This window comes from Notechis scutatus, chromosome 1, assembly GCF_049901735.1.
Source record: "Notechis scutatus isolate UNSWTSFEM ecotype Mainland chromosome 1, rNotScu1.2, whole genome shotgun sequence".
Lineage (NCBI taxonomy): Eukaryota > Metazoa > Chordata > Lepidosauria > Squamata > Elapidae > Notechis > Notechis scutatus.
In genome coordinates, this window is record NC_142009.1 from 217510549 (window position 1) to 217537927 (window position 27379).

General features: G+C 38.2%; 1 protein-coding gene across 5 annotated transcripts in view; it reads left to right on the forward strand.

The window, feature by feature from the left end:
* Nucleotides 1–26144, forward strand: part of SEMA5B (semaphorin 5B) — a 487556-nt gene extending 461412 nt beyond the window's left edge. For all 5 annotated transcript variants that reach the window (XM_087950222.1, XM_087950223.1, XM_087950221.1 and 2 more), the window contains 6 exons: nucleotides 787–1005; nucleotides 2269–2439; nucleotides 3168–3317; nucleotides 4753–4797; nucleotides 8941–9146; nucleotides 21352–26144. In XM_087950222.1, the coding sequence (XP_087806348.1) occupies nucleotides 787–1005; nucleotides 2269–2439; nucleotides 3168–3317; nucleotides 4753–4797; nucleotides 8941–9146; nucleotides 21352–21507 (947 nt within the window). In that variant the 3' untranslated portion in view covers nucleotides 21508–26144. The remainder of the gene's footprint in view (nucleotides 1–786; nucleotides 1006–2268; nucleotides 2440–3167; nucleotides 3318–4752; nucleotides 4798–8940; nucleotides 9147–21351) is intronic.
* Nucleotides 26145–27379: the final 1235 nt, after the last annotated feature.

Below are 27379 nucleotides of genomic sequence, written 5' to 3' on the forward strand. Positions count from 1 at the left end.
ATGATGTCTTCATTAATGTGAAGAATGGAATACCTTTATTATCATTTTGTGCTATCAAAGCATAAAAATGTAGATGAGATCCTTTCGCTGGTGCTTACTCAGCACCAGACATTGGCAGAAAATCAGAACTAAAATGCTCCTTGTCTTGTGAGTGCAGTACTAAGGAAGGTGGACATATCTTAGTTAAGACCAAGCTGAATTTGATCTATGGCATACTTAAGGAAGAGGAAATGGAAACTTTGCTTCAAAATTAAGGTAGCTGATCTATCAATATCTAATGAGATATACCATGAATTATTTAACAACTTATTTTAATTTATTATAATGGTTAACAGCTCATAATTTCTAATTGCTTTTGTACGGTAGGCCAGTTTCTTAAAAATGTAGACACAAGCCTTCCCTCTTATTACCGACTTCTTTCTGCCCATTTGTGTAAGATCAGATTACACAACCTGGCCAGAAATTTGTGCTGCCTGGGTCAGAGACCTCCTTTCCCCGTTTTCAAGAAAGAGGGGTAAAAGAGTATATCCAATATAGCCAGTTTTCATGGTGCCAACTTAGCATTGCATTAAACTGCAAAACTTGGAACTTGGAGCAGAGTAAAAAACAAAACAAAAATGAAGAGGGCCAAGAGACGGTCTATAGTGCTTTTGCCTGCTTGAAATGGAGATGAGATGTAGTTCATTACCAGAAGGACGTTACATACCTGTCCTATCCGGTTTGCCTGTATTTCCTGTGCTGTACTAGTGGGTTTAATTGCCACCTTTTATTTCTCTCCCCAACTAGCTCTAGTCGATGACCTTCTGAAAAGTGGCAAGACCTCTATCCGGATTATCAATGGCGGCTGGTCCTTTTGGGGGGGATGGTCATCTTGTACCCGGGATTGTGAACTGGGCTTCAGAACCAGGAAGCGAATGTGCACCAATCCGGAACCCAAGAATGGTGGTGTTCCTTGCATAGGATCTGCAATGGAATATCAGGATTGTAACCCCCACCCTTGCCCAGGTAAGCCCTTTTTTACATTTAGCATGTAACCAAGACCATTGGTATGCTAAACATTGGACCACCTCTCTACAAAAGGGCTTGCTATTGCTTCACTGTACCATCCTAATTTCCCAGGCTGGTCTAAAATATACAGACCACTGTGACGGCATACTGCCTGCGTTTAAAAACAATATTGAAGTTGCTACTAGTCCAGACTAGTCCAGATTGATCTTTTCTTTACCGCTATTGGCACTTTCACACAGAACAAAGTGCTTTGTCAATTGCAGTGGTTCATACATTAAAACATTGATTTTAATCCTTAAAACTCTAAATTGCTTACGGCCAGATTTTCTCAAAGACTGCTTTCCCATGTATTTTACCTACTTGAACTGTTAAGGTCTTCTTTTGAGGCTTTCTCTGAAAAAAGAAAGCATTGATTCAGTGAAATGAGGAAATAATGTCTTAGGCAGGGAAAATATATTCAGTTGTTGAACAATCCCAGCTAATATGATTATGATAAGTGCTAATTATGTTGTAATTATACAACATACTTGTATATGTTGCATATACAGTATATATAGATATATGATATATATACAACATATAGAGACCTCAGGTTTCTCATATATACATTAAAGACCAACTATTTTTGGAGGTAGTGTCCTTGTTATTGAAAAATCTTCCAGAAAGCTTTGCATTATAGTATTCTGGGTACTTTCAGTGAAGATGCTTGTATTCACTCAAATATTTTTAAATGCATGTCTTACAGTCTCTTCTTCTGAACATCTTCAGTGTTTTAATGATTTTTTTAGTTTCAGTAATTTATAATGTTTTACGTTGTCTTAATATTGTATTTTTCCATCTCTCATCTAGTGAACTTGTATCAATTGGCAGCTGTATAAAATATAAAAAGTAAGACTAAAATCTTAACAATAGTACCACCTATCTGAAAAATCATTTCACTATAATAGTTGGACTGTCATTAATAGCAATAGCACTTAGATTTACATGCCACTTCCCAGTGATTTACGGCCCTCTCTAAGTGGTTTTACAGAGTCAGCATATTTGCCCCAACAATCTGGGTCCTCATTTTACCCACCTCGGAAGGATGGAAGGCTGAGTTAACCTGGAGCCAGTCAGAATCGAACTCCTGGAGTAAGCAGTGAGTTAGCCTGCAGTACTGCATTCTAACCCCTGCACCACCATGGCTCTCATTGCTGTTATTTGAGTTGCAGTAGACTAAACTCAGAGGTGCCTATTTGTTGTGTTCTATTTCATCTGCAGTGAAGGGCTCATGGTCCTGCTGGACTCCTTGGTCTCAGTGCTCAGCAACATGTGGAGGTGGACACTACCAGCGCACCCGGACCTGCACCAACCCAGCACCAACTAATGGGGAAGATATCTGCATTGGGCTACACACAGAGGAAGCCCTCTGCAATACACACCCATGTGAAGGTAGCAAGCACTAAATTTGTTCTTCAGGACCTGATAGTATGGTGCTTTCCAAGATTACTATGCAACAGTAATAGCTACTGTTTAACTACTTAGTATTATCTTTTCTATTGACATCCTCCAATTAGGTTGGAATTACAGAATTTCAATCAGGTGGAAGAATCTCTTCTCAGCTGCTGATTGTCCTCAGTTCTGCTGTATGAGACCTGATTAAAAGCCCATTGATGAAACATAGCTGACAGGATTCTGTCATGCCATCTTTACAGTTTTTTTTAAATTAATACATTTAAAGAATATTCAGTATTCCACAAAGAGGGTGATTCTGTTAGCCTTGAAAGTGATGTTGAAAGAGTTAGCTGTAAAAGCATGACTGTATGTTATCCATTCCCAAATGGTTACTAAAAACAACGATAGCAGGAACATTTTATTCCAAGTTTGGAACTAAAGGAGGAGGTTTTGATGAAACAGAGAAAGGCACAGTAAGAGTTTTTAGCTTACTTTGCTAAGTGAGGATGTTCTGCAAAATATGTGCATGCCATACTTCTGAAAAGTGATGTTGATAATCTTATACTCTCAATATGTTTTTGAACTACAACTCCCGAGCTGAATGTTCAGCTGAACAACTGCATTCAAATCTTTAGTTCAGTATTTTATCTCTTGCACTTTTTTCCTAGCATGACACTGAATCATCCTGCCTAATTTATCTTATTTCTGACATACATAATTTTAAGGAGGCTGGTCTGAATGGTCTGAATGGAGTTTATGCAATGAAGATAGCATCCAGTATCGTAGCCGTTTCTGTGAAATCCACAGCCCAGGATCTGTTCAATGTGCAGGGAATAGCACACAGTACCAAGAATGTCTGTATAATGAGATCCCTGGTAGGTAGAATTTCATGTTTCAGTACACTAGAGAGGCAAAAATCTGACTAACTGATTAAATGTTAAGGAGAGCTTCCTATATGGAAAAAAAAAGTGGTTGCTACTTTTAATATCAATAGGATGATGTGTACTGGTGGGTTTATTGAATGAATGATTTCTTTTTTTAATGTTTCATAAGCTTATATTCATAAGAAGATGGCATTTGGCAAAGTAAATGCCAAATAATATTTGTATAATATTATACAAATTAATACATGATTATAGAAGGTAGGTACAAAAGAAATAATTTAGGAATAATCTGTACTTTGCAGGAGTATAATCATATTACAGGTGGTTATGATGAGTTTTAGCCATGCTTGATTAAACCATTTTCAAGAAGTTACTTGTCTCATTACAACTAACATCTATTTTATTTAGCGTATGGCTAAAATGTTAAAAAGCGCATCAGTTACATTCTTAATGAGCAAATATGAAACTATTTTCTCTATTTACAAATTCAAAAGTAGACTATATATTTATGTTTATATGGGTGGGAGGGATCCTATGATTCATAAATACAAGATATTCTGCACTCCCAAAAAAAATTAAGTTTGCATTAAAATAAGCTGAACTTGGATGAATCAGATCAGTGGCTAGCAGAGGATAAGACATATGACAGGTAACATGAAAGTAAATGGTTAAAATACTGACATATCTTTATTCATTGCTTTGTCTGGTGCAGCTAATTCCAATACCATTATTCTTCAGTTAAAAAAATCTAAAATAAATGATGTCAGATAAAACATAATAAAGGGTGGATTAGAGTGTTTTAACAGTTTTATTTATATAGCAATAGCAACAGCACTTAGACTTATATACTGCTTCACAGTGCTTTACAGCCCTCTCTAAGCGGTTTACAGAGTCAGCATATTGCCCCCAACAAGCTGGGTCCTCATCTTTGAAAGTTTTAAATATTGAAAGTCACCCAGGATCAACTATGCATGACTTGGGTGGCTGTATAAATTTATTTAATGAATAGCTAGATGGTTTGGAAAAACATAATATGTGTGCTATATTATCCACTTGTGGTATTCAGAGGTTTTGTAAATGCAACTTGAATTGTACTACTCATTTCTTCAAGTTTTTTATATATACGTGTCCATGATTTTTGCACAGGTCTTTCTACAACAGAATACTGTTGCATTTGACTAATTCTCAATCTGATCCACATTTCTGTAATAACAGGAAGCATGTTCTTTTCAGGAAGGGTGGGGTGGTGGGTTTTTTTTGGGGGGGGTTATGATATTTCATTCTGTATTGTTCACCAGATCTCTGAAAGAGCTACTTGTTTGCAGCTGAAATTAACTTGCCATGTAATGAGCAAAATTGTTTTAATTGCCTGTACACAGATGACAAAAGTGACATTTCCCCCTCCCTTTTTTTTCATTTTGTTTAGTAATCCTGCCAGCATCAAGCATTGATGAGAGCACGAACTGTGGAGGTAGAGTACAGCTAACTATAGATCTTGCATTTATCTTAACATGACTACTCTTTTCTGGGATGCATCAACCAAACCATTAATCTGTGTGATTCACATCCTGTTGATATCCCTAATTCCACTCAAGTCTCCTTGTCAGAGTTGGAGAGGGAAAGTTTTTTTATATGGACGTGAAATTCTCAGAATAATTAATTACTAGGGAAATCAGAAACCTTTCTGGTGTAACTCCCTTTTCATTGAGCTAGAAAAAGATCCCGTGTTTTCCTTAGTACTCTCTTAATTGTAGAGTTATCACTGGGTGTCTCTACAAGCAAATTATTTCTGTTCTCCAGTTCAGGTAAAACTTTGACTTTTAGGAGAATCGTTAAAACAATTATTCCTTTAATTAGCAAATCTGAGGTCAATTCTATAATACTTATTTTTATAAAACAAGGCATGTTTTATTTAGAAATTCACATTAACTTAGTTCAATCAATCAATCAATCAATCAATTCAATTAATTCAATCAATTCACTTAGTTATAAATTGTTAGTGACATAAAAGTGAGTAAGTTCAAATACACTCAACCTCCCATGCATATTCTATTATCAAATTTATAAACATGTATTTACCACCTATCTTGTGGTTCAAGGCTCTACTCCTTTTAAGAAATGCCCATGTTTTCTGAAGAAAGAACTTGATTGAAGAAATTGATTGAAGAAATGGATTCCTCTTACATTTTTTGCCATCTTCCATTGTAGAAAGCCCCCAAAATAGCTCCAGTTTTTTTTTTTTTTTTTTGTTTTTTTTTTGGAGTGGTAAAGTATTTAGCAGATGGGGGAAAAATAGTCTGCTAGGAAATTGGGCACCATGCTTACCCATGCAATGTCATCAGCTGCTCTTCATGGGATGCCAGAGGTGTTGTCAGCTGGAAGCAGTCGTATGTTCCTTTCCAAAAGCCTCAGGAGATGAGGAAGCTTTGGGTCAACCCATATAAGCAGGCAAAGCAGAGGAGGAGTAATTGGACACAACAGCCATGATGCTTGAGCAACAATAATGGCAGGGAGTCTTCTCTGGCCTGCAAGGTTGAAGTTTTTTGCTTCGATTTTCCTTTCGTAGAACTTTTAAATCTGCCTTGTGTTTTAAATATTCTTTTTACATTAGCCTTTGATCTACTTAGATTGCTTAGCACGGTATTAAACCTGTTACTGACAACTGTAAAAATGCTAGTTTCTAGGATGTGAGAAGCTGTGGGCATCAGGGTAGTCGATATAATCAGAATGCAATAATTTTTTCAGCTGCCTATAACAGTGGGCCCTTCTTTATCAAGATAAGAAACATCGTTAAAAATCTACCTATAAATCCCAGGGGTACCAAGGCAAGACAGCCTGTGTAAGATCTGGGTTGCCTTAAAAAGTTGCCAGTCACTAAGTTTTATCTTCAAAGTTCAGGAAAAGGCATTTTCCTTGTGCAGAATCATTACTCTGTTCTCTGTAGTTACTTGTAAGTTATGACCAAAGATTTTGAAAAGGGCAGAAGAAAAATTGGCTTTTTATGTTTCCCAGCATAATCAGCTGCAAATATTGATGGCTCTTTTCCCTCTGATTTTATTTTAGATGAAAATTGCTTTTTAATGCCTGTGGTATTTCGTGACTGGTATCAGGAAAAAAAAAATCTGCTTATCTACAAACAACAAACTTTATTTGGTCCTTTTAAAGTTCTGTCCATTGTTAGATTCATGAGATATATTTGCTCAATCCTTTCAGATCAATTTAATAAGCAATTTCTTTCTCCAGAAGAATATTTAAGTTGTAGATCTGAGATGGGGGCTGAAAATTTTCAGTTATCTCAAAAAAATATAATATCCATGAGAAGTGCAGAGGCATAAAACTATTGCATTTTTGTAGTTACAATGCCCTTGAAAATATTTATAATATTGTGTGTTTCTTTGCTGATGCTATAACAGAGGGTAGAATCTGACTATGAAAGAAAAAGAAGACCTTCACATACCACAAAAATTTCCACATGAAAAAGTATTGTTCTTTTTGGAATTTCTACTGCACATTTTAAAATTGATTTTTTTCTGTGAGGGGATGTTGAAGGGATGTTTGTTGCTCAGAATGTTTGGTATTCTGCAATTCCATATGTTCTTCGACTCTTCACACAAGGACAATCTTACCGTTTAATAAAAGTGCATTTTTCTTTTTACTTTCAACAAAATGACTCTTGAAGGTTACACAATGTATTAGGACTGTAATTGGCAGGAACAGTTTTAGGGGCACCAAAAAAACCACCTTGATCCCAGCTCTTCCCCACCACAGTCACACTTCTCAGCAAGTCTCTTAGACACAACTTAGACACATATATTCAAACTATCCTATATGAGGGAACAAAGCAATAGAAAATAACCAAATGAGCCAAAGTCAGGAGACAAGCTTTTAAAGTAAAGGAAGGATATATGTATGTATGTATGTCTTTGAATCAACATTGATGCCTGTCTGGATAAGTTCCTGTAGTTTCCTTGGCAAGATTTAGGAAGGTGTTTGCCATGACCTCCTTCCTAGGATTGAGAGGGAAATTAGCCTAAAGTCACCCAGCTGGCTTCATGCCTAAAATAGAATTAGAAGTTCCAATCTCCCAATTTCTTTCTAAACCTCTCACCAATTGGCTCTCTAAATAGAGGAAGGCAGCATGGAGAATCAGTGACCGACCTAGGGTCAATTATCCATAAATTCATACACACACAAAAAACATATAATGCATAAGCAAGGAACAGGCCAGAGTTCAGATTTTGAGACTTTGGCATCCTGATGAAAATGGCATCTTTTAACTCCTTGGATTATTCCTAACCCTGCTAGATCAGTAGGAATTCTGATTGATGTTGTTCCAGAGTCATTTGTTGAGATGCAAGTGACATTCATACAACTGGACTAAATAAATAAATAAATCACCAGAGGCCATTGGGGCAGCCCTCCAACTTAAATATCAGGAACCAGCCCCTTTTTATTATCTAGTTTATTGTATTTCCTCCCTGGCATTTTAAACAACCCCAAAGTCTATTTTCCTTTAATGATTACTGAAATGTGCTTTCTGTGACAGGCCCATCCTTTAGATGTGTATTGTTTGTAAACTTCATTTTTTCAACCTGTCAACTTCAGTGTTTAGTTTCGGTTTCAATCAAAGGAGAAAGGAAGACTTTTTTAAAAAAAGCAAGGCATGATCCCATTAACACAGAATTGCAATAGGCAAACTAATAGGAAGGAAGGTGTATACAATGTCCTGGATGTTTTCAGAAATGTGTTTTGCTTGTACCAAGGGAACAGAAAATTATTCTCAGGCCTTCATGCATTCAGTAGCCATCCAAATATCCTTTTTTATGGTTGTCATGTAAGAGTATTTTTTAATCATAAAGGGGACACCTCTTATCCAAAATTTTGCAGATGAAATCATAGAAAAAGAACTGAGGTATCCTCTGTTGCTATGAGAAGATACAAGCTTCACTTAATATGTTTTTGCCATCCAGTTCACTTCTCTATATAAAACTGATTTTAGGGGAATGGTAGGAGGAATATATTGAGCTATATATACATTCAGGCATATATACATAAAATTTAGAGTCTATCTGACACCCTGTCATTCGGTGTGGCTTATAGTGTTTAAAAGCAGGAAACAATAAAAGCTTGGCAACCAATCTACCCCAAGGCCTGGGAAAATAGCCAAGTTTTCAGTGACTTTTTGAACATCGAGAGGGTGAGACCCATATGGATCTCAGAAGGCACGAGGTTCTAAAGAAGGCCTGCTTCCTAGGTCCCAATAAATGGCATTATTTAATCAGGGAAATCTGGAGCACAACTATTCTGTCCGTGATCAGAAACTGTTGGAGATAGGTGGAAGCCCTGAGCCATAAAAGGCTTAAAAGGTGGTACCAGCCCTTGAACTGCATCCAGATGCCATCTGGCATTCAATCAACAATGAGTATGGTAGTACAAATAGCCAAGATAGTAGTGGACAAGCATATTGTGAAAGAAGTGCCAGCATGGTATGAAACCTTATAATATTTTTGTTTACAAATTATAGTACAAATGTTGCAACTTATGGTTGAGAAAGGTGGTGTTTTGCCATGTTTGTGTCACTGATCTTAGCATCCTCTTAATACATTTCTTCCAGGTTTTAGCCTCATCCACCTCATTGCCACAGGACTCTCCTGCTTCTTTGGCTCTAGCCTCTTAACCTTTGTGATCTACGTTTACTGTCAACGGTGCCAGAGACAATCTCAGGAGTCGACCGTTATCCATCCCACCACTCCCAATCATCTTCATTACAAAGGCAACACAACTCCCAAGAATGAAAAGTACACACCTATGGAATTCAAGGTAAGAGACTGCATCCATAGATTGATCTCCTTTAAGTGATACTATTCATTTGCAGCAGAAATAGATAACCTGTGATCTTCCAGACTTAATAAACTACAATTTCCAGCATTTTCACCATGGATTGTGCTGGTTAGGGCTATTGAGAGTTGAAGTTCTGCAACTGAGGGCCTAGTATACCTATAGCGCTCAGTGGTTCCTAACTCTGCATGTAATTTTCTTGGTTGGTTGTTTTTTTTTTTTTTTTGCAATACACTTGAGTTGAATTTTATAATCGGTAAAATCATATGGCAGACCTATACTAGCTACTGAATCTCCTGATACGTCTTTGTCCAATCAGAACCTACTACATAATTCTTCTGATTCTGTTACTCATTTTACACCTCCTTTTTAGGCATGGCCTGTTTTAGAGAGATTTGTTGTGGCTTCAAAAAGTCTGTTTTCCCACAGAGGATGGCCTTGATTTGGCCCATCACAGTCATAAACATAGCCTTGGTAATATAACTGAGATATATTTCTAAAGGGAAGAGCACTACTGGATATTACCAAGTCTATGTTTATGACCGTGATGATAATTGGATAATAAGTGCAGCCTCCTATTAAAGACTAAAGATTCCGATATTTACTGTGCTTTCTTCCATTTCTTTGTTTTTCTTTAGATAATGCTCTTTTCATTCAAATTTTAATCAGTGTCAGAAAACAGTTTATTTTGTTCAGAGGTACACATTTGGTGAGCATGGGAAACACCATGTTGAAATAGCCAAATGAGTTGTTTGTTTGGTAGGCTTATTCATAATAAAATATTCTCTGTTGTGTATGCATTGATTTAGAAACCTCTTTTTTAAATTTTATCTGGAATTTCCCTGATCAAGAAATGATCCTGGGAAGCTAATAAATATTGCAGTATCAATTAACACATAATAAAGTGTGTAGCAACTCCAATCAATAAAGTAGCTTGGGGACTAGGGAAAATACCCTCAAAAGCAACTCATTAACTTGCAGAGATTATGGCAAAGTTTACTATTCTTTGCCTGTAATTAAACAACAAGCAAAGAAGTAAATAGTGAGTAGGTACAAAAAGCAGGATGCACTTAAAACCAATCCCAGTTGAGAGCCTCCTTAGAAAATCATGCTTCTTAATCAGGGATGTTAAACTTGCGGCCTGCAGGCCGGATGCATCATGCACTGGCCATGCCCATGTCTGGTTTAGTGAAGGGGGGGGAAGTCTCAATACGTCACGTTACGACACCGTGACGACGTGACTTTGACACTCCTGTTTTAAATAGTGCTGATAATACAGCAATAACAATAGCATTTAGACTTATATACCACTTCATAATGCTTTACAGCCTTCTTTAAGCATTTTTACAGAATCAGCATAGTAGCCCCAATAATATGGATCTTCATTTTACCGACTTCAGAAGGATGGAAGGCTGAGTTGACCTTAAGCCAGTGAGAATCAAACTGCTAGCAGTCGACAGAATTAGCTTGTAATTCTTCATTTTAACTATGCCAACCATGGCTCCTTCAGCAGATTTTCAAATTTTCAAATTGCATGAAAACAATTTTAAAATAATGTTTAGAGCTGGAAAATAGAATTTGGCATACAGTATCAATCCTTCAGTCCTGTTTGCTTGTGTTTCGAACCCTGTGAATCTTTATTCAGGCTTCCCTTGCCCTATAGGTGCCAGGTTGCCCATGGAAATTCTATCACTGCCAACAAACAAATGGAAAGGAAATACTCAGTTCTACTGCTACATAATTTCACGGATGCATGCATGATCAGGTGGTATGCAGGCCAGGTGCATCAATAATAATTTTAGAATCTGGAAGAACTAACTTTATATTGAAGAGATGGGAGGGAAACTATCCCCCAGCAGAACCTCATTATATCCAGGCTGAAAGTGGAATGTCAGCTCTTTCATTCATGTTTTAGTTCCTTTTTGTGATTTAAGGAGTTACATATTTTCCCTCCATATAGAATGCCTTACTTGTTCCTGTACAGGAAAGGTGTTGCAAGAGGAAGACAACTTCTGTCCCTGCTACTTCCAGCCCAAAAGCAAGATTAAAACCTACCTTAGAAGCTATGAATAGTCAGTTTTGTCTATGGGGATCTTGATCGGCCATAGAAGAAAATATAGCATATTGCTTTAGTTCATTTTTAACAGCCTATTTAGAGAAATAATTTACTGCTTCTTCTCTAAATCTTCCAAATGCAAGTGGAGATTTTAAGACCAGACACCTTTTCCATGTCAGACTCACTATGTCTCAGTTGGCTAAGCTCTAAATTGAATAAGAACTTTTCTCCATGATAGGTTATCTTCTTAATGCAGGAAACCATTTACAAGTAGTCTTCAACTTACGATCATGACTGGGACTGGGACTTCTGTTGCTAAGCAAGATGGTTGCTAAGTGAGTCACATCTGAATTTACAATCTTTCCCCCCATGATTGTTGAATGAATCACTGTGCTTAAATTAAGCATGGAGTCATTAAGGAAATCCAACTTTCCCATTGACTGTGCTTGTGGGAAGCCGGCTGGGAAGATTGCAGATAGAGATCATGTGACCTTGGGATGCTCCAATGATAATAAATTCATACCTGTTGCCGAGGGCCTGAATTTTAATCACGTGACTGCAGAGGATGCTATGAGAATCACAAGCACGAGGACCAGTCATAAGTCATTTTTTTTCAGTAATGTCATGTCTTTGAATAAATAAAGCCAAATAAATGGCTATCAATTGAGGTCTATCTGGATGTTAGGACTATGTGCTCCTCTTCCAACTTTTGCTACCATCTGTGGATTTTCTTTTTGTTGCTCTTTAAAATGGGTCTTAACTATACTTTTTTATGGGAAGTCCCTTTGGACAGTTTTCATTAGAAAATAATGTTGAAATAGTTTGAGTACATAAGTAGCATGTTTCATTCAGTTCTGTGCTGCTACCAATAAGCACACCAACTCCTGCATGTAGGAAAATGGCTAAGCTACTTTCTTTGGAGAGGCCACTGTTATATCTACTGATTGATTGTTTACATGCCATCAAGTGATTGTTGATTCATAGCAACCACATAGATAAATGTTTCTTCAGGATGATCTGTTTCTAACTTGATCCTTCAGCTCTTCCAACAGTACATTCATTGCTGTTGGAATGGAGTCCATCCCACTTGCTGCCTCTTCCCGCCTTCTTCCCTTTCTTTCCACTTTTTCCAACATTGGGAGCTTTCTCCAGAGAGCTGGATCTTTGCATAATGTATCCATAGTAGGACAATTTGAGCCTGGTTTTATATCTATATAGATTGGGGGGGAGGGGGGTAAGGAAATCATACTTTTTTTTTCTTTGAGCAAGGGTGATACTCTTAAAGCAATAAAGCCAGAACAAAATGGAAACTGCCAAAAATCTCCACCCCCTAAATTTTAATGCTAGTTCATTGCTTGCTTTATAAAGCAGCTTGAGTACTTTGACAATTCCTGTTTCTGCAATAGGTTTCTAGACGTACTACATATGCCTCACTGAGAATGGGAAGAGCTGAATGTTATTTGGTCTTTGGAGCAATCGTCTTATCCCTGTGAGCTTTTTTGTGAGATACTCTGATTTGTGGGGGAGATAATAGCTTGGTATTTTCAGTTTGCCTTAAGAGGCACAAAGCCCTTTCATAGCCTCCCTTTTTTCTCCTAATCATTAACTATATGTCAAATTGTCCAAGTCATGCAGGCAGGAATTTGTAAAGGGTTATAGGTGGGAAGCTAAGGAAGTTTACCCTGTTGGAATACGAATACCTTGAAATAATAGAAAATACTTGTAGCTCAGGTTTTTGATTTTGAGAGTGGTTTGCTTTCCAAGCTTGTTTCAATTTAGTTTCTGAACTTTTCGTTATGAGATTAGGTAACATCATCAGTGGGGTTTTCTTGTCCTATTCTCCTTAGATTATAAATGTCTTGTGACAAGACATCTCATAAGAAGCATAGGGACAAGAAAATCCTGGTGATGTTATGTAGTCTGGTAATGAAACGTTCAGAAACTAAATTGAAACAAGCTTGGAAAGCAAACCACTGCCAAAATGAATACCTTGAATTTAGGATTCTTCCTGATCATGGTTATCTCAGTAAGCAAGTCTCAAAGACTGATGTATTTTGTGTTTCCTGAATCGTGAATTCAGTGTGGTATATACCAATTAGTATACCAGTTTGGTGTGTAGCAGTTAACTTTTACCAGTTCTAAGCCTAGAAACCAGGAGATTGGGAGTTCTAGTGCTGCCTTAGGCATGAAAACTGGCTAGGTGACCTTCAGCAGTCACTCCCTCTCAGCCCAACTTGCCTCACAAGGTTGTTGTGGAGAAAACAGGAGGAGGAAAGAGTATTAGGTATACTCGGCATCTTGAATTACAAAGTAATAAAGGTGGATTAAAAATCTAATGAATACATACACAAATAAAATAAATATCTATTTGCAAATGCCATTATCATTTGTGGGTACAGCTTCAGTTAAAAGACTACAGATGAAGGGCATTATATTGTCCTTTCCTGTTTATTGAATTCCTTCCAAAACTTATTATCCATTATTTTTAGGTTACAGTGGCAGAAAATTGTTTGCAAGTTAATGCGAAAACATTTTTATTAAGCACAAGTCAGTTGTGAATTTGGAAAATGTAAATGGTGTCAGACAAAAGAAAATCCCCACTACCCATCCTGTTTCTCTTTCTCTTTCATCTAATTAAATCCATGTTGATTGATGCAGAAAGGCCGTATCCTGTTTGGTTCAGGAACAGCCTCATTAATTGAGTTTCCTGAATTTCTACTGTCCTGAAAATATTTGCTTCTTTCTGTTCCATAATCAAAGGGAGTCCCTTAGACACCACTAAATGTTATTTAACGCCAGGATGGTGCTGAAGGCTATGCTGAAGTTTTTGAAGATGATCCACTGGATTTTGTCTTCTACCATAGGTGCATAGACTGAGAGTAAAATATCATGGGTTATAGGAATGGGAGGGAAAATTCCAATAGGAAATAGGGATGCAGTTAGGCTGAGTTTACAAAAGTGGATCCTTAAAAGAGAAAACTGTAGAAAAGTCACGTCGGGCTACTAGTAGATAAAGGTCTATTTAGAAAACTGAAGATGATGCTTAGAAATTCACTGGCAATATACATGTGGATTGATTTTCGACTATCACAGCTTCTCCTATTTGAAGAACTATAGTTTAGTAACTGTTTATCAGTGATGAAACATCTATTTTCCTCCACCACAGCAATTCAGTCCCCAGGCTTTATTGGGGGAATTATAATTTAAATACAGTGGGAAAGTTAATATAAATGTAGATCAGAAAAGTGGAGCCAGTAGAAAGTGGGCATAACATCTGTAAGGGGATATTAAGCATCTGTTCAGAATTGGTGGATGGAGGAAGTGTGAGATGAAAGAAAGAAAATAAATTCAGTTTATTTCCCTGCACAGGTAAAGAATCACCTCGTTCTCCAGCTATTGCTAACTGCAATTTGGGAAGGCTGGAGAATATTGTACTTCAACAACAGAGTGATAAGATGAATAAGTACTGTTGAAATTAGCAGAACCTTTTATGAGTACGTGATTGTAATCTTAATGTTATAAGCACTGCTGAAAACCTTCTGAGGAGGTTTTTTTTTTTTTTTTTTTGCAATAATCCTCTCTATGATATGAATGGCTAATGCGTTAGTTCCACCACGTTTGAGATGTCCGGCTGAGGTCCCTTGAGCTCTCCCAAAGCACAGATAAATTCAAAATTCTGAAAAGCAGGGCATCTGCTGTAATTAATGAAGTGGAAAACTTTCAGTTTATTAGGCGACCTAGTCAATATGGGCATTATTTAAATGACCCTGTAGAAGAAAGTGACTGAATATTTTGTAATTTCAAGCTTTTGTTTCAAATGTTTGGGAGAAAAAGCTGTTATCCTAATAAGTCAGAGCCACAACTATTGCAATAGGTTCTGTCACCCTACATTTTTCTGCTGGTGTTGTAACCCTGAATTTTAAAAATAAAAGGCATAAGGGCAAGGGTGGGATTCTACCAGTTCGCACCTATTCACTAGAACCGGTTGTTAACACTCTAAGCAGTTCGGAGAACTGGTTGTTAGAAGAAATTACTGGCCTAATCCTGTAAGGAAGGCAGGAAGGAAACATTCTGGTGTTGCTTACAGAAACTGCCTCTCCATTAACCCTTATTACATTCTTGGCGGGACTAGACTTCCTGTCTCAGGAATGCCTCTGGAGTTTTTTTCCCCTCCTTTGCTGGTACTTTGCTTGTGTGGAGTGACCATTCAAAGTTACAATGGCACTGAAAAAAGTGACTTATGACCATTTTTCACACTTACGACTGTTGCAGCATCCCACAGTCATGAGAGGCCAGACAAGGAGATGCATGCCTCGATGTGAGTGATGTTGAGTTGGCCACACCCAGCCAGTAACATGACCACCAAGCCATGTCCACCCAGTCACATGACCACCAAGCCACGCCCACCGCCTAAGCCATGCCCACAGAACCGGTTGTTAAAAAATTTGAATCCCACCCCTGCATAAGGGGAGTAACCAGTATTCGGGAATGACAGAATATGAGTAAAAATGGGAACCCAGAGCTGATATATCATGTGCTACACTAGTGAAATGAAGGACTGTAATTATTCAGGTATATACCTATGCACATTTAAATAGGAATAATGCAGCTAGTTATGGAACAAATAATAATAATCTGGGCCTTTGCTAAAATAAAGCATTTAACCTGTTCACAGCATTATAAAAATGCAATTCCCTTCTGTGTTTCCTGTCTGTTGCAATAACATTTGTACTTAACATTCCGAAAACATATTTTTCACTCTGTGTTAAAGGGTTGCAAATAGCATAAGACGTGTGTTAGATAGGATCCAGAGGATCAGATATTGAACCGAATATACAAAAATAGATCTGTTCAGCTTCAGACAAACCAGTTCCTCCCCACCATTAAAGGAACAGAAGCCTATTTTTGACATTGCATTTTCATGTGCACGTGTCCGTGAACATGTAGAGCATGGAAGAAAAAAGAAGCAGAAAACATAAATATTAAGAGCCACAATACATAAAAAAAAATACAAGGATACCAAAGATAACTTTAGTGCCCATTTTTCAATCATCAATCATTCCCATTCCCCAGTCAGCCAAAAGGTTGATAGCATTGTTTATGCTTTAATCACAGCAATAAATAAGATTTAATTTCAAAGAGATTTTACTGGCCTAAGCATTACGTTTCCGTGAAAATTCATCCAGCAGAGATAGAACTACTGCTGATGACAGTAGCGTTTCAGCACATTTCAGGATGATAAGAAGCTTGGGGACTTTACTACTGCAAGATAATCTCACCCCAGATTCCCTTCTCCTTACCACCTTCTCATATATATTTTTTTCAATAATATTCTAGGTTCTGTTGTCAAATTTGTTAGGAAGGGTAAGGAAAGCCTTTTTCAAGTCATCTCCTCGGCCATTTGTATTTATTAAATTAGTTACTATTTGTACAGCACTTTGACAGTATCATGTTATGTTCAGCATGAACGCATATTGTAATACAAGCTATTTACATCACGCATTATAATAGAATTCCTTACATCAGCAGCAGCAGCAGCTCAACCAGGTTGTTTGGATTGTAATACCGCAAGCTATTTAAAAAAAAAAAAAAAAAAACCAAAGCACTGCACTTCCAGTCACTGCTTTTTAATGGTCTTGCCGGCCTGATGATCTCTTGATGTGTGTCAGGGTTGACAATGTGTTAGATTTCACAACTTTCACCAATTCCTAACCCACAAGCCTGCTCTTAAAAGAGCAAGTTCCAAAAGGCTCATGTATATAATTTATGTTACAACCCATGCGTTAATCATGACTGTTATAATTTTTTAATTTTTTAATAAAATGTATTGGCTGCCCATTTTACCATAGGGTAACTCTGGGAGGCTTACAGTCGTAAAAATGTTTCTGTGCATATATATATTAAAACATAAAGTAAAACCAAACATTAAAATCTTTAGAACACATGGGGAATGTGGGGGGGAAGTGGGATCGGTTGTTACGCATTCAGCCATCTCTGTTGTACTGTTCCCAGTGGTGGGATTCACATCTTTTTTAATACCAGTTCCATGGGTGTGGCTTGGTGGGCATGGCAGGGGAAGGATACTGCAAAATCCCATTCCCTCCCCACCCCACTAGCCTGCTTTCCATCTCTGTTCTCCTATGCAGGGCAACAAAAGAAGACCCAGCCGATCAGCTGGGACTCCGGAGGCAGAGAATAGATGGTGGCAGGGCCAGTCAAAGGTGGTATTTGCCGGTTCTCCAAACTGCTCAAAATTTCTGCTACTGGTTCTCCAAAACTGGTCAGAACCTGCTTAATACCACCTCTGACTGTTCCCCCCTTTGGGGCCCCAAACCAGCTGGCAGAGCCATGTGTTTAGGATAGGAGAATTGGGGCCAACTTCACATTTGGGAGGCAAGATAATCCATGGTGGCTGACCAATTTTAGTTTTAAAAAATACCAAATTGTTGTGTGGATCTCTTAATAGAATCTGAATCTCCACTAAGAAGGTTCAACAGGATCAACAGGATCTGTGCTAATTGCTCCATTTGAGGTTCAAGCTCTGGAACTGGCAGTTAAAAGCTTTCATAGTTTGCAGGCTTAGGCAAACTTCCTTTCTGAAACATTAGAAAACAGGCCACATGAAGTAGTAGGCTAAAGTGACCACATTACAGAGAGAAGAAGACACTTGAATGAGTATGAATGAGTAGTGTTCCCTCCACCCAAGATCCATCTAATCCATAATATCTGTCTAACAATGGTTAGTCCTATGTTTCCAAGAAGAGTCAAGCAGATAACTTCCTTTCAAAATATCCCACTGTCAATTCAACACGCGCCTGTATGCACGCACATGCACACACACTTGTAGCAGTACATTGAGCATGCACTATAGCTATTTCATGGGGAGAGATGAACTATTTTGATCATATTGGAAATGTTTTGAAGTAGCATGTTACACACTCAAAATAGTTCTGTTGCACCCAGGGGTATTTCAGATTTGAAAAATTTTGCACTCTCATGATTCTGTCTCTGTTTTCACTACCTAAAATGGCTATGCGGAATAACTGAAACTGAGATAAAATATTGAAAGGGTCTCGGAGGATTAATGAATCTTACACCTGAGTCATTGGGCTTAGATCTTACATTTAGTGTTTGAGGCAATCTTACGTTGCGCATCAGTTGCTGAACAACAATAAAGGGAGGGTGCATTTTTTTCACCTTCAAAATGTTGGCTTTCCACAGTCTAAGATGAAGGAAAAGGTTGACTTTCTGCGTGATCAGCACAGCTCTAAAGTGCTCTCGAGGCAGTTAAATATGTATTAGCCAAACCTGAAATATTCAGTGCAATTACTTTTTCACACACTATATAATTTAGTCATGGCTGCTGTTTTATAGGTGGTGTAAAAAAAAAGGGGGAGCCAGCAATGGATACATCAGTGTTAAAAAGAAAGTCACACCCATTAGTGCTGGCCATATATGAAACATTCTTGGAATTGTTCAGAAGATGTAAAGGAAAGATAAATCATTCTCTAGGTCTTTAATGAGATTGACCAAAGAGAGAAACAATTCAATTAAGAAGAATTCAAGGAAGACAGCTTCCAAGCTTTAGGGATGCCCCTGGTGTTGGCCATATATTTAGTGGGGTGTGGGGAGAAGAGCTGAGCTGAGAAATGAAAGGATGGAGATGACTGAGTTTAAAAAATTGCAGCTGAGAAGACTTAAGTGTAGGAAATGTCAGCAACTCTGAATCAAGCAAGATTAAGCAGAAGAAAGGCTTGTCTGTCAATGAAAACCAGACACATGATATTCATAGAAATGACATCCTGAGGCATAGGAGGAATGTTGTTGTCTCTGTAAAGTAACCTTCCCATCATTAACAATATGAGACCCGTTTTCATTTGGTTAGCACAGTATGTACCTTAGCCCTTCATTCACCATTGAAAGACATTTTGCTGCAGGCAAATATCAGTGCCATGGACCAGAAAACATCCTCTGTTTTTTTTCCACCTTCCGTATTTCTATTTCGGAGGAAGTTGAACTCTCAGGGCAAAGAAAATCAGTGGATTTTTCAGCTGGGAAATGAGAATAGAAAGAGAATGTGATGTTTCAAACATCACTTGACAATGTCTTGTTCCTGGCAGATAATCATTTTGGCTGCTCCGGAAAATAATATTTATTCCACCTCATTTTGCACGATAGTGATAGCAAAGCAGGTTTTTCCATTTCCAGAAGTATGTGACTGAGCCGGGCATGCATTTGTAGATACTTGTTTTGCCCTTCCCAATCACATTTTCCTATCTTTTAGCTTGCTCTTTTCATTGTCACTGCCTTTTCTTTTCCTGCTTCCTTTGTTATACCTATCTGTGGTGTAGGAGACGTAGTCATTTCTCTGCAGTATGCCCAGATGATCCATGAAGGCATCAAGAGGGAGATGGTACCCGATTCGGCCTCTAGTCCAAAGTTGATGAATTGCAGCAGTTTGGGAAGCTAGTATCGGCTTCTCTTTGATGCCAATTTTTGCACCACCCTCTAAGCAACCCAGACTGTTTTGCTGCTCATGGATTGCATTTGGAGCAAAGGATTGCCCCCCGCCCAACTTAGAAAGCATTGACAGACAAAGTGGCAAAGCAGATGTTGTCAAGGGACAGAGGCTGATCTGAAAAGGAAAGGGTTTGGTGACAGCTTGAAAAGGCTCTGGGGGGGACGGACAGAAGCTGCATTCTGTCTATGCTCTCCTCTTGCAACGCTAAATATCCCTTCCAGGGGCTTTTGATTTATATCATGTCAGCTAGGGAGGGAAAGCAAGGAGTTAGCAGTACAGTTTAGTTGAATGCCATTAGTGCCTCCTCCCAACCCCCTTTTAATTCATTGAGCAATCAGCCATGCTAGGAAGGTGTGGTTCCCCGTGCAGCGAAATTACTCTGGCCAAGCAGTGATACATCTTGCAGAGTTGTCATTCGCCTTATGCCGGAGCAGCAAGCCCGATAGACTTGTCACATTTTTTAATATCAGCGGATGCCACTACTTAAGGGTGTGAGTGTATGGTTGTCTCGTGCTCTGCAGAATAATAGCAAGCAACCTTTCACTGGCTTCAGCCACTTTATTGATCGATAGAATATCTGCTATGAAGTGTGGGCTTTTAGCCACTTGCTGGATGAGGGGGAGGAGGTTTAGCAGAATGAAACGGGAAATGTGATAAATGAGTCCTCTGTAGCTTACCACACCCATACTTGCAGGTATTGTGTAAGATTGCCTACAGGTGGCCTCCAAATTCTAAATAGGCCTATGTAACCCAAAATGTTTTATTTCTCAACAACACCGAAATGGATCTTACACCCAGATTTGGATCTCTTGTTGTATTTATTTGAACAGAGATAGAGTTAAGCATAAGAGCCAGTAATCAGGAAAGAGTAAATAGGCTAGTTGGAAAGCTTGGGCACTTGCCATCAGATGGTTTGTGTTCCTGCCACAGTAGGATTATAAATAGAGATTATAATTTGGCTTTTGAGATAGAATTTTCTGAAAATCTCCCTAAATTTGGAAGAGTAATCTGGTCCATAGTTTAGGTAAAGTTTGGCCTATTTCCAACTAATCCTAACTTTCATTATTCCTCCCATAACATTTCTCCATAAGTGTAATTCAACACTGTTTAAACTTTCTAATTTCTACTTGGTTTATATTTAGTAATGTTAAAAAATAATCTTGGATTTAAATTTTGTCCTTTATATACTTTATTATACTCTTCTTACTATCCAGTACTATTTGGGATGAAAAATTAATTGCTCATCTGCTTATCTATCTTAATTGCTTATCTTTTGAAGGAAAGATAATAGTAATATGTTTTAAGGAGACAGCAGTTGAGAAACAGATTGAGAGCCAGATTTAGGAATTGGAATGCAACTGCCCAATTCAGCTTCCAAATACAAAAACATTGGTGGGTCTTGGTTTTATAACAGTGGTAGAGCTCAATTTCTCCAGAGCCAGAGGCCTTGTATCCCAACCAACAAAAAGTTTGTACAGAGAAGCAGAGCTTAGCCAGAGGGAAGTTTATAACTGGAAGTGGTACTAGAGAACGAGAGAGAAACATTATATAACACAAAGAAAAGTAGGATCTTCATCTACATCTAAAATTATTTTGTTCTTCTTTTACAGACACTAAACAAGAACAATTTAATACCAGATGACAGGACCAACTTCTATCCTTTGCAACAAACAAATGTGTACACAACAACCTATTATCCCAGTACACTGAATAAATACGACTACAGGCCTGAGGCCTCCCCTGGAAGGACCTTTACTAATAGCTGATGACGATCTGCCTAAGAACTGGATTACTTCCTATATGATTTTTATTTTTAAAATTGAGTTTATGGACCAAATATTGGCCCAATCTATAGATGTAAATATTATAAGTGGGCCTTTTATTTTCTCTCTTATTGGTGGTCTTACTTTCAAGTAGCACATCTCCTTAAGTGGATCTTCTGCTTATGGATAATGGGTGGTCTAGGATATTTGACAAGTATTCAGCTAGAGATAGCAGATCCTGTTATGGATATCACAGTTTGAGTTGTCCCTTTGGTGTCTGATACCAAGATAATCCTGGAACCAGCCCTAATGTGCTAAGTTTGTGTGGAATGATATGACTACCCAGTACAACTTCAGAAGTTCTGTGGACATTGGAAGACAAATCCTAGCAAAGCGCTGAGACTTATTCTTCATATGCCTACAGGTTAATAGTATTAGGAACATCATTCATCCAGACAGACTTGTGGAACACCATATTCAAGAGTTTGGCTTTTAAGCTTCAGGATCATCAGTATTTTTTGTGACATGGCGACATATATGCAAGTAACCTTTAATGGGAAAAATCCTGTCAGATTTATAAAACAAATGAGATAACTTCACGCAAGAGAAATGTTTTGAAACATTTCTGAAGCAAAGTGGTAAGACTTTTAAGTTTGGATACATGAAGCATGGGCTTTGGATACACAAAAGATGGTTGATTCTCCTGGACAATATGAAGAGAGTGAAACAAGAGCCATGGAAGATCCTGATAGAAACTTTTCTCTTCTTGCTTTGATTCCAGGAGATTCTTAAGACACCATTGGACTGATGGCCCTCTGCCCTTGTTGAAATTACCAAGCTTTGTGCTAGTGCTGATTTTATTTTTTATAATTTTTTATTCACTTGAACAAAGAAAAGAATATTGATTTCAGTATGTCTCTAAAGAATGTCTCCATAGTGTAGCCTAACCCAGAAAGCCTACGGCAAAGTCCTTTAGTGTCTTCCAGCCAAGAAAGAAATACAGTGTACATCAGTAGCTGCCATTGTTCACTAGTATTGGAGCAAGAAAGATAATTATTCTGCTCCAATTAAAATAAACTGGGGTCTGTAGCATTTTGAAACAATCCAGTCCAGCCTTGAAAGATTATCTTTTATGCTTTGTTAGACCAATGCGTCTAGTCATGTCATTTTGGGCTAGATGAGTCTCTTGTTAATGATACTTTCTCATCATCTAATGTATAAACTCTTGGTGCTAAGCAATGAAGATGGCCGCAATATATATAGCATGTGATAAGAATGTAAGCCAGTTCCTACATGAGTTCTGATCTGTTTGCTGTTTCTGGGTTGTCTGTGCTTTAAGCCATTGGTTTCCAACTCAGGTTGACTAGCATTGAACACAGAATGGGCAGCTGCTGGTAGGACCTTCATAATTATCTATTGAAAGAATTGTCTGAGAGGGGGGCACAGTCTAGACCCTACATCCAAGCAAGAAACCCAGACTAATAAGTGACTCTAAAATGACTCAGGATGCTGTTTTAAAGTGAGAAAATGATCCAGGGCTGATACCAGCATCTCATTCTACCTTATAGAATCAGAAGTCATAAAACAAGCATTAGTGCCTAAGCTATGAAAAACCCTGGCTGAGTGCATGGGACAGATATGATTTAGTGACTTAGGTAGGATGTCCTCTATGGATCTTTCTGTTGGCTAATGAAAGAGAGAGTGATTGGGCAGTCAAATTGCTACAGGCTCCTAACCCAAGCTAGGCCCTTGTAGGAAAGTATGTCAGGTTCCTGTGAGGAGCACACTGTGTATAGTTCACCAGCAGAAGCTGCTGCTTGTGCAGATCTGTAATCATTGGGATACTTGTTATTAACTAATTAACACTTGAGGTCTGTAAGAAATCGTTGGATCAAGGCCAGAGTGAAGCATTGTTTCAGACAGAGTTCCATTTTTTGCAAGAATTCATTTCACAGAGGTGACTGCAAATTAAGTATTCATTATCCTGTTGTTTTGCTTGATTTTTATTTTATTTTTTATTTTTTGCCATGAGGGGATCCAGGTGGATTTCAGTGACTTTAAATAGTGGGTTTTCATTCTCTTACATATTTTTCTTCTTCTTCAGATACCAGAAATCATGGCATGTTTCAGGGCAGGGATATTTTTATGTACTCTATTGCAATTCTTTCTTCCCAGGGACCCAAATGTGAAAAATGATAAGCTTTCAAAAGTAAGAACTCCCATTCTTAAATCAGTTGCACATGCTGCTGAAAAGAAGAAAATCAAGGAAAGCAGCGGGTTAAAAGTAATCAGAGCTATTACCGCGCAGCGTCTGCTTAAGCATGCCATTTTTTCTAGCCCGCGTTAATGCTCCCTAATTCACAGGGAAGGCTATTGACAGGAACATTCTTCTCTCTCCAATGCCTTTATGCTTTAGGTACAGGCTGCTGGTGTTCTTGGTGATCAGTCCTTTCCCCTGTGGAGGGATTGTCTAAATCCTTGATTTTCCATGTGCTGACTGCAATACTAGCCCAATGGGAATTCCATGCACTTTGCAAACGTTTTCCCGGAAAAACAACAACAAAGCTCTGGCCCCTCGGTGGGAGAACCAGATCGTCTTGCCTTTGATGTGGCAATAGGCCCACGTGTGTTGAGGTGTACGTCAGCCTTTTGCTGCATGAGAAGAAAAACCACCTCGGAGCATTCCCACGCTGACCAGATCATTCTTCAGTGCTGCCCAGAAAGCTGCTTTGGAATCTCAGTCCAGTATATGCAACACCAGGGAGCAACGTTGGGTGTGTGTGTGTGAAATAATGAAATCGAATTTTAAATTACATTAAACGCAAGCTTCTGGGACCTGGGCCTTAATATTCTTATGGTCAGGCATGAAGGAGATGTTCGCAAAAGTCTACTATTAAAAAAGCACTAGAACGAAAGCCAAATGGATTAAAAGCCTTCCCAGTTCTTACCCTTGATAATTTCAGCCGCCTATTTGGGTGTCTTTAGGTGGCATCTGCAAAATCTAACCAAGCAGCTGTGAAAACTACTTACTAAAGCTAGTTATAATTAATAGTTATTCCAAAGGGCTGTGCAGAGTCCGAGTAAGTGGCTGAAGGGAGCACCACAGCCATTCAGATGTTTAGAAGTGAGATTTGAAACTTTTCACTAATTCTGATCTTCACTTAACAGTTTCCTTCCTTCATTAGAGAGGATTGGAAGAGCGAGTAAGTTTTCATATTTGGATAGGACAGTCTATTAACACCTTTCTTTTTCATAATTAACTTCTGTGATCTTTTGGGTGTGAGAAATTATTGCTATACGTGTTTCATTATGGTTCATTGTCTTATTACATTAGCTTTTAATAGGTATGGTTTTTAGAGATTTGGCAATTTGCTATTACACACTCTGGTTCAGCAATTCCTTACTGGCAGCTCTAAAAACTTTCTTCCCAGAAGAGCTGATTCGTTTAAATGGAATTGACAGCTCCTGCTGTTGCCATTCTTCCAAGGAAGCCATATTGACAGGAGAATGTGAAGTGCGCATCTTGGAAAGCCTTCCAGGTTCTGAATTGGAGCCAAAGGGTCCAGGGAGTCAAAGGAAGAAGAGCTGATCAGCCTGTTACAAGATTGTCCTTCAACGGTTTCTCTGTGTTCCTGTGGTTTTCTTCAGTGTTTGTCTTCTTCCATCACGATAGGAATACAGAGCATGTTTACACTGATAAAGCAACCAAGCTTCATCACAACTCTATGCCAACCATGTACTTACTCTGCTGCCTATTTCTGCCAGGGCACCAAAATGCAATGTGGGTCATTTGTGTTGTCTCTTCTCTAACTCGAGGAAATACGGTCTCCTTTGCTGAACTGTCGTGACACCATCCTGAACTGCCCACCGGTCTAGAGACTGTTCTGGAGCTCGATCCTGAATTGACTGCTGGGAGTTCATTTGATGTGTATTGTTCTTAAATAAAGAGGCCTCCTATCATGGGATTAAGAAAAACTTGGAGAAGGAAATGTCATTCCAAGGGAGAATGCATATTTCTATGACTCACCCACATCTGAGATACACATGTATACCTATTGCCTTATTATTTTTTTTAGAGAATGATACATTAAATTAAGATCTATATAAGAAGTGGGAATGATTTGAATTCTATTCAAAGCATAATTTAGGACTATAATTTCCTAGCATTATGAAATCTATTGTGACACAAAGATCATTCAGAGTTTAATCTGTGTAATCATTACTCACACTGAATGTGAATTTTTCTTACCCGTGCAAACTATAAATGCCATGAAATCCTCTTATTCAAACACTGGTAAATATATTGTTATATATTTATAACAGAAATGTTATATATTTACTGCTGAATGTCTAAAAATAAATTTAGAATAAAGTGAAAAAGAAAAAACAGAAAACGGCAGCACTAGACTTTCCTGATAGTGTTAAAGGAAATCCTCCCCCAGCAAGATTTTAACAAAAACTTGATTTTTCATAGATCAATGATTTTTTTCATTGTTGAATGAAAATTGAAAAGTTGACTTTTTAACTAGAAATGTTCATCTTCCCCTGGAAAAAAACAAAACCATTCCTGTTCAGAATGGCAAAGTAAACAATGTTTGTATTTGCTCATACTTTATGAATAAACAGCCCAAATTTACTTAGTACTTTGTTGCTGTTGTCTTAATTATCAATAGAGGTGAAGCTAGAACGACAAAGTTAACCATTCAAGCTTCTTTCCCATTTTGTTTTTGTTGTTCTGTCGCAGACAGCTATGGCGTTATGCAATCTCACTTGGCATGCAAAGTTGACCCAGAAGAGTCAAGTCACGGCATTAGTTGGGTGATCACTTTCTTTGGTTTGCTGTACCCATAGGCAGCCATTCAATGCTGCCTGTTGGGAGATGTATTTGACAATGAGTGGGGTATGAGTGTGCAGTGAAAGCCGGTTTGGTGTGATGGTTAAGGGATCAGATTAGAAACCAGGAGGTTCGTGAGTTCTAGTCTTGCCTTAGAGCTGGCATCTCAAACTTGCGGCATCACATCATGTGACGTATCGCAACTTTTTTCCTCTTTGCTAAAGTGGGAGTGGGCTTGGCCAGCGCGTGACGTATCTGGCTTGTGGGCCACAATTTTGACATACCTCCTTAAGATGAAGACAATTTGAGTGACCTTGGGCCAGTTTGTTTCTGTCAGCCCTAGGACAGAGTTAAGGAAAGGCCATTTTTGAAATCTTGCCAAGAAAACTAAGGGATTAATCCAGGCAACCATTAGGAGTCAAGAACAGAACAGAACAGAACAGAATAGAACTTTACTGTCACTTTAAATGTACACTAATCAGCAAACATTAAAATGAAATTTTGTTGCATTCAGCTCTCAAAGGATAACCATGCATATGCCCACATACATGCACATATATGACACAGAGAAACATCACAATCTGACTTGAAGGGACAAGGAAAAAAGTGTCTGTGCACATTACCTGTGTCAATAATGAGACAAATGTAGGGAAAGGCAGTTGAGGCAGTTTTAGTTATATTGAATATTGATGATAAGGTGTGGTCTCAGTTGCAAAAAGTTAAACCATCATCAAGCTGGTTGTCTGATACAAACCTTTATTCCTGTGCTAACAGCTAATATACTTCTCTGTGATTAGAAGGAAAACCAAAGGTGAGACTTTTGTTCTCTCTACTAAAGAGCTAGTAGCAGTAACACTTTTAAAAACACATTCAGACCCAGTTTACTTAAATCTGCAAACACAGATCAGCGCTTCTGAGTCTCAGCAATTTTAAGAAGTGTAGACCTCAGCTCCCAGAATTCTGGCTGGGGAATTCTGGGAATTGAAGTCCACACATCTTAACATTGCTGAAATTGAGAAAACATTGATCCATAGTGACACA